Below are 17,594 nucleotides of genomic sequence, written 5' to 3'. Positions count from 1 at the left end.
TTGTTGCATGTAATACAACTTTTATTATAAATTGAAAAGGTGAAAGTTTCATTTTAAAGAATTTTTGTGTTCACATATCTGTGCTCTGCCTCTAAATTGTTAAATCTTTTTCTGTTTAGACATTTTCTTTCATGCGTCAATAGTTCTTGTTCCCTATGGTTTTCCTTTTTCTCTACTAAGCCCCTGTTGGTTTCTTTCCTTAATGTCTATTCATCAAGTGACCTGTTCCTACAAAGAGAGGACAAGTGACGAAAGTGACCCTTGAATGCTGCAGAGTCAGCAACAGTGATGGCAGCAGGGCTGCACCGGGTGTTTACAACTAAAATTTCATTTTATGTTTCCACTTCATTATCAGTCAAATCAATATGATCGCCATCAATATTTCATGTAAATAGATAGGTATGGAAAGGCACTATACAATAAATAGATAGATAGTGTGAATGTAACCCGGGCACAGACAGGCAGACATGTTGTTTTCCACCACCACACGTTTATTTACAAGTCTATTATGTACAGAATTATAGTGCACAAACAAACCACCAAAGTCCTGGCCACACTCTATGCCTTTCTTCTGGTCGCCTCCATTCTTGCTTCTCCTGCTTTGTCCTACTTCCACCCGACTCCAGTCTCAAATGAAGGGAGGCGGCCCCTTTTATTCACACCCGGATGTGCTCCAGGTGCTCCCCGGCAATCACCCACCGACACGCCCCCTGTGTGGCGGAAGTGCCGGCTGTACTCCCAGGAAGCCCTCCGGGTGTCCCTGCTTCTCTTCCCCCCAGCACTTCCTTGTGTGGCGAACGTACTGAGGTCCAGGGTTCCCAAGGCATTGGGGCGCCCCCTGGCGGTGACCACGGGCCCCTACAGGGCTGGGCTTCCAAGCCCTCAACCCGTGGCCCCAAAGCAACCAGGGTGGCGGCCCCCACGTGATCCAAGGAGGGCGCGCCCTCTTCCGGTCCCTCAAGGCGTCCCGGCCAGGTCGTTGCCCCTGCCATCCTTGATAATAGATAGACAGACAGATAGATACTGTAGATAGATAGATAGATAAGGCACTACATAGATAGATAGATAGATAGATAGATACATTTTTTTTTTAAATGACCTTTATTATGAACATTAACAATATACACAGTCATAAGACAAACAGTCCCAATCTTCAAGATAAAACAAAAGGTATATATCAGACAACTACCACTACTCCCCCTTTACACTCCTCCTACTCCGCACATTAATTAGAGCATATTGTTGAAAGCCCACCAATACTTTTCATTCCCAGTTGATCACCAGTTCGCCCCCCTCCACAGCACACAGTACCTGTCGTGTCCCCCACATGTCGCTGAACATTTCTAAATTGTTTGTTAGTTTATGGTACATGAATTCAAGTTTCAGTCGACTTTTAATTAAAACTTTGAACAGCAGCAGAGCGTCGGTCCCCATGATGTTTCTCTCTTTATTCCTCCTTGTTTTTAGGATTGCCAACTTGGCCTGTCCTAAGAGGAAATTCCCAAAAACAGACTTATTCCTATTTTTTTAAAAGACAGATAAGGCACTACATAATAGATAGATAGATAGATAGATAGATAGATAGACAGATAGATAAGGCACTACATAATAGATAGATAGATAGATAGATAGATAGATAGATAGATAGATAGATAGATAGATAGATAGATAGATAGATAGATAAGGCACTACATAATAGATAGAAGATAGATAGATAGATAGATAGATAGATAGATAGATAGATAGATAGATAGATAGATAGACAGATAAGGCACTACATAATAGATAGATAGATAGATAGATAGATAGATAGATAGATAGATAGATAGATAGTGAGTGAAAGGCACCTCTCCTAATTAAAGGACAACACACTATCTGGATGTCCCTGAGGCTCCTGCCTTGTTGTTTATTTACTTTCCGTATTTTTCTTTCTCCGTGTTTTTCCCCTTCCTGCTATTTATCCTGGACATGACAGTGGATTTCCCTTCATAGGATTATAAACGCTGACCTTGAGCCTTTTTATGAGGTGACATATTCAATGCCACACAGAAGAGCAGACCTGTGGGACTCGCTGTAAAACTCGAGGTGTGACGGACGGTGACTCAGACATTCAGACCTACGGCGGTGAATTCTAAAACAGAAGCCTCCTTCACTGCTCATAATGAGCTAAAAAACAGGCCATTTATTTGTCGGCTGCACTTTCCAAAGTGTGCACAGCAGCCGCCCAAACCTTATGCCTCGACCGAGAGCCTTGGTGCCTGCTGCTCGGCTTGAGGGTGATGAATATTCAGCTCTCTGTTTTCTAGCAGGGACAAGATGAAGGTTTGGCAAGTGGAAAGTGAAATACGAGTTATAACCCTGAAGGCGAAGCCTGATCATGTCCACCTCATCCCACCGCTGCTGTTTGCATATTTCACTTATATTTCATATGCAGTGTATAAATAGATATATGGGAATAATAAATAATATATATATATATATATATATATATATACAGTATATATATATATATATATATATATATAGATTTATAATGTGAACTGCACAGGAATTAAGAAGCTGACCCCCAAACCAAATAAAACCAAGAAAGCCAACAAAGGAGTTGGATTCAGCAAAAAAATAATAAATTAGAAAAGACTGGCAAACTGTAGACAAATATAAAAAAACAAAAGGAGACCAACAAAGCTCAGAGCCTCTGTGGACCCTCCACTCAATGGAAGTGACAGAGATTTGAAAGTGTGGGACCAGAAGATGAAGCTCAGGCAAGAAAGGGCAAGAATTGTAAGCAGAATGTCTACCAGCAAAGTGCCAAATCACAGTCGAATCGAACTCTAAAGGCAGGAAATGAAACAACAAACAAAGTGTGAGAACCACAGCCTTGGACAAGCAGAAAGTGCGTGATGCTGACCTTTACACCTTTGACCCCGTGGTGTCCTACATAGCGACAGCATAGCAACAGAAGGCGAATGATCACAAAATGGTGGCACCACTGAAAAAGTAAAATGGCTTTGTGAAAGAATGAGATTAATTTAAAAAAAATCAGAATTAAATACACATAAGAAATATTAAATCCTTACATTTCAGAACTCTAATTTAAATGTGGAATTTTTCAGTGATTTATAGTAAAGAAGAAGAAATGACTTGATAACATTTCTATAACATTTTCTGTCTATTTTCGTTTTTACGTCACAACATTTTTAAACACAAACTGCTGCTTTTACTCGGAAATATTTTGCTGGACTAAAACCAAAGGCCTGCGGAAACTCACACGATGCTTTACTTAGTTACCTCAAAAATGGGGTTCCCCCACTTTAGGAAGAAGCTCTTTACAAAATAAAATCACGTAAATTAAGAATCTGTGGTGATTTTCAAACAGCTAAATGAAATATCTGGGAATCGGAATAACCAAGGGGTCCTCCCCCCCAAGGCTCAATGACACAAATGAGTATCTGACCAAAGGGACCACTTCTATGTTAGAGGCAATGAAGCGATCAAGTCTTGCACTAAAATCAAGAGTGAGACATGCAGTGCTGCACTGACCAATGAGGTGTCCAGAGTGAGGCTCAGCTCTTTCAGTCTCACTTGTGGTCACACTGTGGTCATCTCGTACACAAATAAAAGTAACGTCTGGCTGTCACCCCGAATGTAACCAACTCTCAGAGAGGGTTCATCAGGGTCTGGAAATCTTTTTAAGGTGTGCAATCACCGTAATACATCTTCTTATATAATATGCTGCCATGGCTGTCCAGGATTTTAAATCACCTGTCGCTCACAAACCGTTTGACCTATTGACCTGAAATTTGGTACACATACACTATGTGACGTCTGCTATACGCTTTTGGGGTCGTGATTGACCTCCAAGGTTATTCCTCTTTTTATTTTATTTTATTGTAGAATCAAAACTCTGGCAGCATCCTGTAGGGTGGCACATGCATAAGGGCTCCGTTCTCATTCCCTACCACCTTCGCCGACACTTCCTCTACCTCTTCATATCTTAGATCATTCCTGTGGCAGAATGAAGACTTCAGTGCCAGCTTAAGTGAAAAATAAAAAAAACAAACTAAGTAATTGCAACATAAACACTGACTTCATCTGTTTTCAACGTGAAAAGACACCGACGAAAGCATAGAAGAAGTGGGCCACTAGGGTGGAGAAAAGGAAAGCTGCTCAGGAAGCAGCAAGCTCATCAACCTCTGAGCAAACGAATGTTAAATTTACAGAGAAAGAGGATGAGAACTATAAGTCAGGTGTATTCACTGCACGTTATCGTGTAGCACGCCGTTACTGCTTTTAAAAAAAATTGAAGTGAGGCATTGCCACCCGCTGAGTTCTCACAGGATATCCTGTACAATCTGTCTCTTCCAGATCTCTGCGTTTCTGTGCCAGTGTGACATTGTGCCACCTGTTTTGTCAATGTAGTGATCCTAATTCAGAGTCACCCGCCCGTCCTATTTGAATTCTTGAGCCCTCTTCTCCACAGTTGGATCGAGCTTTGGAGCATCTTCCAAATTCTATGTGGTGTAAAATGACAAAATTTAAAAAGGAAAAGAGACTTGGAGCTCCGTCCAGACATCCTGTTTTATGCCCGATGGGCATTCTAGCCTCAAAAACCCCTCCATATTTGGAGTATACTTTGTGCAGGAGATGACACTCTTTATAAAGAGTAAAACTACCGGTGCCCTAGGCAAAAACAATTAGAAGGACTTCAAGTTGTGCAGGCCACATCAGCCGACCCCAGGGTTACACCCCCTTATGGCATATGAGGGGTCAAAGTCACCCCTTTTCACAAAACTTCGGGATTACTAATATCGGGATGTGGAGTGTCAGTTAGTGGTATTTCAACCAGGCTGATCATACGAGGGGGAGTCAAACTAAAGTTAGAAAATTGAATTCACCTTCACCTGGAAGTGCCAGCAGAATAAAAGGTTTTGTCTCGTCCTCACCAGCCACTCGTGCACCGCTTTCTTCACATTGTCATCTGTCTTGAATCGACGACCACCCAGATGTTTCTTAGCGGCCCAAAAAGGTAGAAATCCCACGGTGCCAAATCTGGCGAATAAGGCGGATGTGGCAATACCTCAAACTTCAGTTTCTCCAGACAAGCCCTTGGTGTTCCTAACAGTGTGTGCGTCATTGTCTTGCAGCAAAAGGACCCCTTGAGACAGCAGTCGCCACCACTTGGATCGAATAGCTGGCTTCACATTGGTCCCCAAGTCACAGTAAGTTGCACTAGTGACCTGAGTACCCCTCGTCATGGAGCGTTCGACAAGAACTCGGATGCACAAGTGGTGGCGAGGATGAGATGAAACATTTTATTCTTCTGGCACTTCCAGGTGCATTGAGAAGGATGGAGACCACATTGAGAAATGACATCATCACTTTTGTTCAGTTTGTTTATCAGGTTCGTTCCACTTTCTGATAAATCCCATTGTCTAATTTTAGCGTGACTCCCCCTTGTAAATATGATAACATGTTTGATATCTGATTCTTTATCTCTAAGTGCTTCTCCCAGAAGGTCAAAAATGACAAGCACGTGGGGTATTATTTTGGACTATTTCATGGTCATTGATTATGAACAGAATTGTTATTTTTGATTTCTAATCTGAACATTTAATTCCTTGACTTCTAAAATTCCCAGAACATTATGTCCACTATTTTTAGAGGCCAAATGGTGGTGGACATGTCATGCTACAAGTCAGGCCATGATTGCCATGAAGACTTTGCTTAAAATACGGGCAAGACTCCACAATTTCGTCCAGCTCTCTTGTCATTTTTGCCCTCACGTTTGGCTTTGACCCCTTAAACGTCGTTTGGATGGCAGTCTGCGTCTGTTTCTGTCTTTGTGTGACTTTTCGTCTCAAGAGTTTGAAGTCCAGCTATTTACTAGCATACCTTTAACGGGGTTTCATGGACCCCATTAAAGGTATTTCTTTTGTCCTGTAATAATTAAAGAGAGACAGCAAACCTCTGGACTTGGATGGAAGGAGAGGGGATGGGAAAACAAAAATGAGGAGCGAGGGCTTCTCAATCTGAAACAGCTGGGCAGCCAAATGAAAGAAGACACAAATCATTATGGAGGCCAGTCGGTGTTTTATAGGCTGGCGGGAAGCAGGAGGAAATAAATCTGAGCTGGGGGTCACAGCGCTGTCTTCACACCTTGTTGAGCCAAACTGATTCATGTGTGACCGCGGTGGGGCACTCGGCCAACCGGAATGCAAATTCACAAACCCGGCTCTCCATTCCAAAAAGATAAAGATGGACTGCATGCAATCAGCGACAAGAACAAAACCCTAAGCACACATGTCTGTAGGTTGGTCCAAGTCCTTGTCTGTCTTAGAAATGAGACACAGAAGCCTGGGCTTTCAAGACAGGCATCTTTTCCAAGGCCGTTTTCCCCCTTTACAGAAATCATTAAACAGCAGCGGTAGGCAATGGCGTCAGATCTCCTCAACTTCACTTTTATCACCTCTTTTGCCATTGAAATGATTGAAACGCCTGCCACTGGCTGGAGTTTCTTCTTTGAGCCGTGCAGAGTGAGAACTGCCCGCTCTTCTTCTTCAGGCCTCTCCTCCTTATTTAAGCAGCAGTTCCCAACCTTTGAGAATCTGAGAGGTTTCAGGTGGGAATGGGGACTTCTGAACGGACCTACAAGTTTACACTGTTTTGATTATTTACGTGTTGTGCTTTCATTACTGTATTCATTTCACCCCCTGCTCGCTTTGCTTGCCAACCCCCGGGCGGTCGCTATGCACCAGCCACTTTGTGTCTCTGCCACTCCTGTATGTGGATTTCACTTTCACCAAACAACAAATCTTTTAATTCTCGCAGATACGCCTCTTCATTGGGAAGAAACACTACTTTGTTTCCCTGATGGCAACTCGAATTAGACGATCTACAAGTGTCTGACTTAAAGTTTAAATCTGAACAATATATTCGATCTCTTTTCACTTTTCCATTATTTCACCGAGTAATAATTTCCGTTTGTTTGCGCTAATGCAATCTTTATTATCATTTCTTTGAGACTTTCAAATTTTCGTACAGCCATTTATCTCTAACCTGCTCTGCATGTGTAATCGCACCAACGCTTTTTGAATTCTTTACGACGTTCTACTTTGTCATCTACTCTTTGTCTTTTATTTTCGGCCCCATGCATGGTTAAATCTCTTGGAACAAAGTCTCGTCTCACAGGACGTGAAAGTATCTCTATGAAAAAGTCACATTTCATCCCAGGATTTTTTTATATAATAGAGAGAAATATTTCTTACAGCTTCATTCCATTTTTACTTCCTTTTCATCATGCTATTTGCACAAAAATACTCCAAGCAGTCATTTCAAGTTGGCCACTGCGCAGACTCCACAGTAGATCAGAGCATTGGACCAAAATACAACCCTCGCCAAGACTCTTCAGTTGGCGATGTGATGCAATGGCATCAACAGCTCATACAGTAGATGCACTCGGTACCGGAAGGGCTATCTGGAGGCAAACATGCCTGACAGTAATTTCTTTCGGGAAGGTTGCTGATTGTTCCGGGATTAGCACAAAGCTACCAATCTAACTTCGGCATCTATTTAAGTGGAAGAGGGTACGATGATTCACAAATCCATTATAGATTTACATACGAGCATCATCGTAAATGGTGAACAAAGGCAATTTATACAATACAATGCCAATCCCAGCCAACACAGGGCACAAGGCAGGAAACAAACCCACGGGCAGGGCGCCAGCCCACCACAGCAGTAAAAAACAGCCACTTTTTTTTTAAATGTCCCATAGGATTTTATCACTACTGAGACCAGATTTTTTTTCAAGAATTTCAAAATATTTCACAAGTCTTTTTGTTGGTAATTTAATGTTTTCTACAATTACAAAGAGTTCAGAATTTTTTAAAAATGTGACATTGTCTTGCATGTGATTCGGCAATTCTTATTTTTAAAACACTTAAAAAGTTAAAAAAATGCCCTGTCAGGTGAGTCTCAAAAGCAGTCGAGAAATTCCAAAAACATCACAATGGGTCTTTTTTCCAGCAATTTGATGTCTTCTACTGCTATTCAGAAAAAGTTGAGAATTAAAAAAAAAAAAAATCATGTCATGTCCTAAACAATTTGGATTATTTCTTATGTTACTCAAAATGGCTGAGAAAACACTTTTTTGCCAGATTTGACATTTTTATTGTTAGTCACAAACAGAAAAAAAAAATAATTTTAGGTCTTTTTTTGTCAGTGATTTGGTTATTTCTAGTGTTACCAAAAAAACAATTGAAAAATGTAAAAATGCTGCCTATTATTATACTCCCAGAGGGGCTTAAAGTGGAGAAAGACAAACAAATCGTAACGGCCTTTAGCTCCCTACTAGCAGGTAGACTTATCCTGCTCACAAAGAAGAATCCCAGCCCACCATTTTTAAACCAGTGGGTAACTGATGTCTTCTACTCTCTGAAGTTGGAAAAAATCAAACTCTCACTCAGAGGATTTGTTCAAAATGTTTTTTTAAAATATGGCAGGATTTTACCAATAACATTTTAGAATAAGCTTCAATATCAGGAACAAGGATACTCTTCCTTTCGTGCTGCTTCAAAGGTTTGCTTTGTTGGCAGACTCGCCTCTTTTTTTTCTTTTGGGTGGAGATGAATTTGGGTTTGGTTTGATGTAATTGTCCATCCATCCATCCATCCTCTTCCGCTTATCCGGGGTCGGGTCGTGGGGGCAGCAGCTTGAGCAGAGATGCCCAGACTTCCTTCTACCCGGCCACTTCTTCCAGCTCTTCCGGGGGAATCCCGAGGCATTCTCAGACCAGCCAGTAGACATAGTCCCTCCAGCGTGTCCTGGGTCTTCCCCGGGGCCTCCTCCTGGTTGGACGTGCCCGGAACACCTCACCAGGGAGGCATCCTGATCAGATGCCCAAGCCACCTCATCTGACTCCTCTCGATGTGGAGGAGCAGCGGCTCTACTCTGAGACCCTCCCGGATGACTGAGCTTCTCACCCTATCTTTAAGGGAAAGCCCAGACACCCTGCGGAGGAAACTTATTTCAGCCGCTTGTATTCGCGATCTTGATCTTTCGGTCACTGATGTAATTGTATGGATTGTTATTTGCTTTTATATAACAAATAAAATAAAAAAAAGAATTTAAAAAAAGTCACACGAGACATTCTCTCCACAGAGTCCAGCTCTTTAATTGTACCAAAAAATGTCACAATGTGGATCTTCTCCAGCCACTCTATAATTTTTTTCCATTACTTAAAAGCAATCCAGAAATTCCAGAAAATGTTGTGGCGAGTGATTTGTTGTTTTTGAGACTGAAAAATGTTTGTGAATTTTTTTAAAATGGATGGATATTTACTCATTTGTAATATTCTACCTAAAAAATAAATCGCACTGTCATAGGTGAAATATTTTCTTCTGTGGAAATGTAAAGTGAGAGTAGGCCTGGAAACATTTGGAGACAATGGAACAATGCTTCAAAAAATATCTGTAGACTTCTTAAACTGAAGAACTTTAAGTTATGATTTTATTTACAGTTTATACTCGTGGATAAGTTCTCCCGCGGATAAGTCGGGGCTTGATTACATCTTATAATGTTGGTCGTATAAGTCGAATGCGGAAAACTCACGCTATTGGTCCAAGGGATTACGATGTGCTAACGCCCTCCTGAGAGCGTAGCCACGGAGCACATAGCCTTTTATTTCTGTGTATTGTGCCTACACGGTGATACCTGAACTATACCGAAGTGACGTTTGCACTATTTTGTGTTTTGTGTGTTTTACACTCTCATACACCTTTATCGTAAGAGCATCCCTTATCTACGATGGAGCATTCGATCAGAAGAAAATATGAAGCTGGTTTCAAATTAAAAGTCATTGAAGTGGCGAAGGAAATTGGTGACTGTGTTGCTGCAACAAAATTCAACGTGTCTAAGAAACTGGTGTGAGATTGGAGGAGGCAAGAAGATGTTAAAAAAAAAAAAAGGGTTGCATTTTTGAACGGGTGTATAAGTCGGGGTCTGATTTTTATGATTGATTTTTCGGGTTTCAAGACCCAAATTTTTATACGCGAGTATATACGGTAGGTGAAGTTGACCTTTAGTCAGTTGTAAAGAAACCTTGGGGGTTGGTGTCAGGATTGGCACTCCAGCCACTGTAAAGAACCTCATACTGTTCAGTGTGGTGCTGAGGTGCGCTCTGATCACTGTCTGCTCCCAACCTCTCTCTCTCTTAGTCAGTTATGGTAAAAAAAAAAGAAAAAAAAAACATGCCATAAAACAGAATGTCCTAAAAACCAATTGTACTCAAAATCACTAGTATCTGCATGATTAACGATTGTAGTAAAAATCTTGATTTGACTGAAATCCGCTAATCTATGCACAGATTATTCACTTCACAAACACACCATTCAGACAGTCAAACGTGAGGTTCAAAAGTTTTTAAAGTTCTGCTGCTCCTCGGCATTAAAACATTTCAACATTTAATTGTGGAATGCAAAACAACAATTTTCCTTTTGTGTGAGTAATTTAAAATTTGCAGCCTTGCTCACATATTTGGTGGCGTGCGTGTGTGTGTGACTGGCTAATGACAAAGCAGCTGGCATCAGCAGTCGGCATAGATTCTTGTACTCTTTACACATAACAGTGGGACTTTACGCACCTCTACTTTGTTTGGTTGCACGTGCGTCTTCCCACCTGGCACTGCATCTGCAGTAGTGATGAACAAATCAGGGGAGTCTTGATTTGCATACAGTTTTGTGAAATTTGCTTTTTAAAAAAGGTGACGTATATTCCATATAAAGACACACTAAAACACACCATCGTGCATATTCCTGCATTTTCTTAACAGGAAGTCGCTGCGCCGCCACCCCCCAATCACCATGTCTCACTTCATTAGCTTGCTTATTTCACTCTGTTTATACAGCAGCCTTGTAGCTTGTTTGCTATGGAAGGTCTTATAAAAATACTCTTTAATGTAATATACTCTCCCACAAATTCAAACACTCCAGAGATGATATTATTGATGGATGCAGAAAAAGCATTTGATTTGGTTGAATGGAACTACCTTTTCACTACATTGGAAAAATTTTTGTTTGGACCGAACATTTGTGCATGGATCAAACTACTGTATACCAATCCAGAAGCTTCAGTTTGTATTAACAACATTAATTCAGACTACTTTAAACTAGAACAAGGTACCAGACAAGGATGCCCCTTGTCACCACTGCTGTTTGTAATCACCATTGAACCACTGGCAGTTCACTGTCGAAATGCTTATCAGATAAAGGGGATTATCAGAGAAGGACTTGAACAGAAAATTTCTCAATATGCAGATGATATGGTACTGTATATATCAGACCCACAAAATACTGAGCCTGCAGTCCTAACAGCACTTACAGAATTTCAAAAGATCTCCGGTCTCAGAATTAATCTGAATAAAAGTGTGCTCTTTGCAGTGAATTCTCAAACACACAATATTAGACTGGACACCTTCCCTTCTATCATCGCAGTTTAAATACCTCGGGGTAAACATCACAAGTAAACATAAAGCTCTTTATCAACAAAATTTGGCTGTCTGTATGGAAAAAATGAAGGAAGACTTGCACAGATGGCCAACCCTTCATCTCACTTTAGATGGAAGAATTAATGTTGCTAAGATGAATATCCTTCCAAAGCTTCTTTTTCTATTTCAAAACATCCCAATATACACCAATAAATAATTTTTATGATGTTAGATTTAATCATAACCTCATTTATTTGGAATTTAAAACATCCACGTATATAAAGAGCGACCCTACAAAGACCTATGGCAGAAGGCGGCATGGCTCTACCTAACTTTCAGTTTTATTACTGGGCAGCACATAGACAAGCTATAAAAACCTGGACATGGACACAAATAGATGAACATACACAGGCTTGGTCTGCAATAGAAATAAAATCCTGCAGAATTTCTTTATATTCCCTGCTTTGTGCCCCAATAAATACAAGTTATCGCCAATATACTAACAACCCAATTGTACTTCACTGACTCAGAATATGGAAGCAATACAGGAAGTATTTTAAGATAGAGAAGCTTTTATCTGTGGCTCCTCTGCACGAGAACCACCTTTTTCCACCCTGGCAAACATATGCACTTTTTAATGTCTGGAAAACATCTGGGATTAAATCACTTTGAGATCTGTACCTAGACGACGTCTTTGCATCCTACAAACAATTACATTCCAAATTTAACTTTCCAGAAACACATTTTGTTCGCTGCCTTCAAGTTAGAAACTTTTTTAAACAGAACCTGCCCAATTTTTCTCACCTCCCACCTATCTCTAGACCGGAAAAAATATCGATCAGTCTTGAGGACTCAGACAGCATTTCCGTAATTTATAAAACCATTTTACAGCCCCTGCTTTTCAAAGATCAAAGAGGACAGTGGGAAAAGGATCTCTCACTCAACATCTCAGAAAAGGGATGGAAGTTAGCAATGCACAGAATCCACTTGAGCTCCATATGCGCAAAGTATAGAATTATTTAACTCAAAATTATAAATCAAGCACATCTGTCTCGTTTAAAATTGCCTGAAATGTTACCAGGGCAAAATCCAACCTGCGAACGCTACAATCAAGATCCAGCCTCACTGGGCCACATGTTTTAGGTGTGCACCAAATTAACATCATTCTGGACCAAAATCTTTAAATGCCTTTCAGACAGCCTTGGTGTCACAATCCCATCTAATCCATTAAGAGCTGTGTTTGGTGGGCTCACAGAGGGCTTAAAGTGGAGAAGGAATAACAAACTGTAATTGCCTTTACAACACTATTGGCACGTAGACTTATCCTGCTCAACTGGAAGAATCCTAACTCTCCTATTCTAAGTCAGTGGGTAACTGATGTTATATAATATGTGACATTGGAAAAAATCAAACTCGCACTTAGAGGATCTGTACAAAACATTTTCAAAACCTTAAAGGATCTGATCAATAACATTTTAGAATAAGCATTTAAAGCACTGAGGAAGCAGATTCTCTTCCCTTTTTCATTCTGTTTATTTTTATTTATTTATTTACTAATTTTCCCTACTATTAAAGTTGTATTCTTTTGGCCTAGCTCTCTTTGTCATGGGTGGGGTTGATTTGTTTCTAATCCTAGTTTTGTAAAACTTGACTTGTTTGTATGGAATGGTAGCTGATTTTAATAAAAAAATCCCATCATAGGTGATGTTTCTCCCACTGTCTATGAGAAGCTCAGCAAGTCACACCTCACCACCACAGATCACCAAGATCTTTCTCCAAGCAGGTAGTAATGTTTAGCACACTCTGTATTTTCTACTTGCATCAGCAGATTTCTGGAATTGGACACCAAACTTGTTGGATTTGCTTGCATGTAAAGTACACGATACTCGGTCCAACCACTTCAACATCTTTAAGAAGATGAGCGTGAACAATATCTAGAGGACCTCTCTGACTTTAAGGTGACTAATTACTTCTGCCAAAAAAAAGGGAGAGATACAGACTCAAGCCGATGAAAAGAGAGGAAACAGAGAGGGAATGTAAATGATCAGAATATCGAAACCAAAGAGCCGTCCTGTAAAACGTCAACACCCAAAACTAAACTCTGAAACTTGTAGCGAAAGCAACCAAAGCAAATGTCAGAACTGGAAATCTTAACACACGCAGGTTTACTCGAATAGCGACACATCCAGCTTGCTGCTTCTTTTAGCCGCAGGTCGAGTACGTCAATCGTGTAATTTTCGGGACCACACGTCATGACGATGGCAACACGGGAAGGCGGCCTCCACAAAAACACAAAAAGATGAAATTCATTTCAAATAACTGATAACAATTTCTCTGATAAAAAAAATTGCAAAAATCAAATTCCACACCTCAATAAACCCAAACAGGGAAGTAATCATTAATAAAAATAAAAAAATGTCTTAACAAGCTTACACAGAATTACAAACATAGCATTGCATTGTGGCCTTCGTGGAGTGACAGACTAGGAGAAGTGGCAGCGATCGCTTTCTGAATGGAATTTTAGAGATACAACAGCATGGCCATTTAAGAAAAGTCAAGAAATAACAAGAGCATGATGGGAATAGCGATAAAATAACTACACATTAAAAACACAACACCAAGAGCATGATGGGAACAAGAGCAATGAATCAATTAAAAATTAAAAAACACAACTCCAAGAGTATGATGGGAATAGCGATAAAATAATTATAAAAGCACCAACAGCATGATGGGAACAAGAGCAATGAATCAATTAAAAATTAAAAAACACAACTCCAAAAGCATGATGGGAACAGCGATGAAATAATTATAAAAGCACCAACAGCATGAGGAGAAAAGCGATGAAATAATTAACAATTAAAAATACAACACCAAGAGCATGATGGGAATAACGATGAAATAATTAACAATTAAAAACACAGCACCAAGAGCATGATGGGAACAGGAGCAATGAATCAATTAAAAATTACAAAACGCAGCACCAAGAGCATGATGGGAACAGCGATGAAATAATTATAAAAGCACCAACAGCATGATGGGAATAACGATGAAATAATTAAAAATTAAAAAAACAGCACCAAGAGCATGATGGGAATAACGATGAAATAATTGACAATTAAAAAACACATGTCAAGAGCATGATGGTGTGGTAAATGAGGCTTGTAGTGTTAAAGAAACTAAAAAAATGGAGGAGACCATTTAGTTCATCAGGCTCTAATAAATGGAGTTACCACAGGTAGTGTTAAGCCCCTCAGTTTTATTCCGTTTAACGCTCTGCATGCCGCCCTCTTTCACTTCCATTATCATTATGGCAAGCTATCTGACACCACCATCCCCCAAACCCCCATTTCCTCCACGCCAATGGCAGTGCCAGCCTTGGGACTTACAGTACAGCAGACTAAGTGCTTTTTAGAATATTCGAGGTTTATTCAACTGCAGCGCCATCAGTGAGCCAGCCGACGCACAACCACAGACAAAACAACTTGGAAAATGACAGGACTTGGCTGGGAGAGAAACCAACGGGAACACGGAGTACCTGAGGAGCTGAGACGTGAGAAGACGACCAGAGGGAAACGATTCATGAACACAGAAGGGGCTCCCTTGGGCACCCCCCACCTCGAAACTCTAAGAGCACAATGTCCACATCCTAATTAGATGGCCGTGACTCGAAGGCAGTGAGATGAGCATGTGAACGAGTCACTTCATCCTTAAAGCCCAATCTCACAACTTTTTTTTTTTTCCAATCAGGGCAACACACCATCTTATAATTCACTAAGTGATAAGAAGAACAGCCCTGCCTTTCCCAAAGTACAACAGCTGAATTTAGAACTGTGCCCTGTGCGAAGAAGACAGAGTTGCTATGGGAATAAACTCATGTCAGGAGTAGCACAGCGATGAAGCCCCCAGTGGAGCAGCACTTGTACTCACCGTGCAGCACGGCATGGGCCACGAGGTCACACGACGCTCCACTTCTCTCTTTGGATTGTCCACTCAGCCCAGAGGGTCTGCTGCCTGCGTCCAGGAGCCAAAACCGGGCACTCCAAGGAACACTGCAGTATGGAAAAGACTGCAGATTGACTTGGCTGCTGAGTGAAGCGGGGGGCCGACAGCGCTGCAGTAGAGAAAAGCAGAGAGACGAGGAGAGGAGAGGAGAGGAGAGGAGAGCCAAAGTGACGAAACACAAACACAGTGCTGGGATTTGGTCTTTGGGTGTAAACTGGAAAGAGTACAGCAAGTGTGTGTGTGTGTGTGTGTGTGTGTGTGTGTGTGTGCACATTAAACAAATAAAATGAAAATCCTCACAAGTCTCTGGTAAAAACAGCCTTGAAGAGAATCTCTGTACACACACACACATGCAGGTGCTACGTTATCAGTTCGATTTGATACATTATATTTAAATATTAGTGCAGGTCTGTCTCTTAATATAGCGCCTTACATTACCAATCTAGATACATTTAGACAGTGCCATTCACTCTCTGGGATAATGTTTATCATCATTTGTCTCTTTTATAATGCCATTCACGATCTATCTATCTATCTATCTATCTATCTATCTATCTATCTATCTATCTATCTATCTATCTATCTATCTATTATATAGTGCCTTTCATATCTATCTATCTATCTATCTATTATATAGTGCCTTTCATATCTATCTATCTATATAGTGACTTTCAAATCTATTTATCAGTTATATAGTGCCTTTCAAATCTGTCTATCTATTATATAGTGCCTTTCAAATCTATCTATCTATCTATCTATCTATTATATAGTGCCTTTCATATCTATCTATATATCTATCTATCTATCTATCTATCTATCTATCTATCTATCTATCAGTTATATAGTGCCTTTCATGTCTATCTATGTATCTGTCCTCTCTTATGGCTGAGGTCTCCAGGACTCTGAACAAATCCAAATCATATTATGTGATATCATCTACTGTTAAATTCTGCTCCGTAATTGTAATCATTTTATTTTTATACTATATTGAGGATTACTTGTGTTCTGTTCTGTGTATTGTACTTTATTGTATTGACCCCCTTTTTTTGACACCCACTGCACGCCCGACCTACCTGGTCTGTCCTTGAATTGCCTTTCCTGAGGTTTCTTCCATTTTTTCCCTAAAAGGTTTTTTTTGGGAGTTGTTCCTTGTCTTCTCAGAGAGTCAAGGCTGGGGGGCTGTCAAGAGGCAGGGCCTGTTAACGCCCATTGCGGCACTTCCTGTGTGATTTTGGGCGACACAAAAATAAATTGTATTGTATTGTATTGTATTGTATTGTATTCCTCCCATCCCAAAGAACCTGATTCAATGGTGGGAAAAAGACCCCACATGCCTTCAATGTGAAGCACTTGCATTACTGAAGCACATCTTCACGAGATGTTTAACAAGCCTCACCCAAGTGTGGTGAACATGGAGGCATGACCAAGGACTCAGACAGCTGGCATCAAGTTTGGAACAGAGGCAGGCCGCTCTAAATGCCTTCGCACTACCATCCACTGAAAAAGGATCTCCTCCAACAATTTGTACCACCAGGCCAAAGGAGGCACGTATTCTGCACGGAGCTCGGGACTGGAAAATGGAGGCTGTCTTGAACCAGGAGCTCCTAGTTCGATTGGTTTGACATGGCACTGTGGTCCATTAAAACCAAGTTGGTATACTTTACAGAATGTACAGTGTCATGGGGGAAGGTATTGGAGGACATATAAGAGAATTCAGTTGACGTACATGAACTAGCAGTACTGGTAGCCCAGAGATGCTGGAGAGCACAGATTTTCCCACTGGAGTTGGGCTGCAGGGGATTCATTGCTTCATCATAAACCAGACTGCTGAAAAAGATGTGGAATGTTAATTTAAAATGAAAATGAAAAAAAGAAACTAATGTCAAAAATGAAATCCCATATCTATAAAGCCGAACCGGACAAACACACACAGATGAAAGTGTGCAGCAGGAAGCAGAGGCTTAGGTGTCAGGAGGTAACCCACCCGGAGCAGGGCTAACTCATTCACACTCCCTCTAGTAAAATTGCTTCACTTCACTGAAATTCCCAAATATTTCCACATTTTCGGTGAAGTTGGCAAAATGCATTGAAGTCACTAAGGGAAGGAGTA

The 17,594-nt window shown here is 40.7% G+C and overlaps 1 protein-coding gene across 2 annotated transcripts in view; it reads right to left on the bottom strand.

Moving 5' to 3' along the window:
- Positions 1 to 15,482, bottom strand: part of osbpl5 (oxysterol binding protein-like 5) — a 325,895-nt gene extending 310,413 nt beyond the window's left edge. The window contains exon 1 of one of the 2 annotated variants that reach the window (XM_039736915.1): positions 15,410 to 15,482. In XM_039736915.1, the coding sequence (XP_039592849.1) occupies positions 15,410 to 15,424 (15 nt within the window). In that variant the 5' untranslated portion in view covers positions 15,425 to 15,482. The remainder of the gene's footprint in view (positions 1 to 15,409) is intronic. The other variant, XM_039736890.1, reaches the window with a different exon arrangement.
- Between the last annotated feature and the right edge of the window lie 2,112 nt (positions 15,483 to 17,594).

Source organism: Polypterus senegalus, chromosome 1 (assembly GCF_016835505.1).
Source record: "Polypterus senegalus isolate Bchr_013 chromosome 1, ASM1683550v1, whole genome shotgun sequence".
Classification (NCBI taxonomy): domain Eukaryota; kingdom Metazoa; phylum Chordata; class Cladistia; order Polypteriformes; family Polypteridae; genus Polypterus; species Polypterus senegalus.
This window is presented reverse-complemented; position numbering and strand designations above follow the sequence as displayed.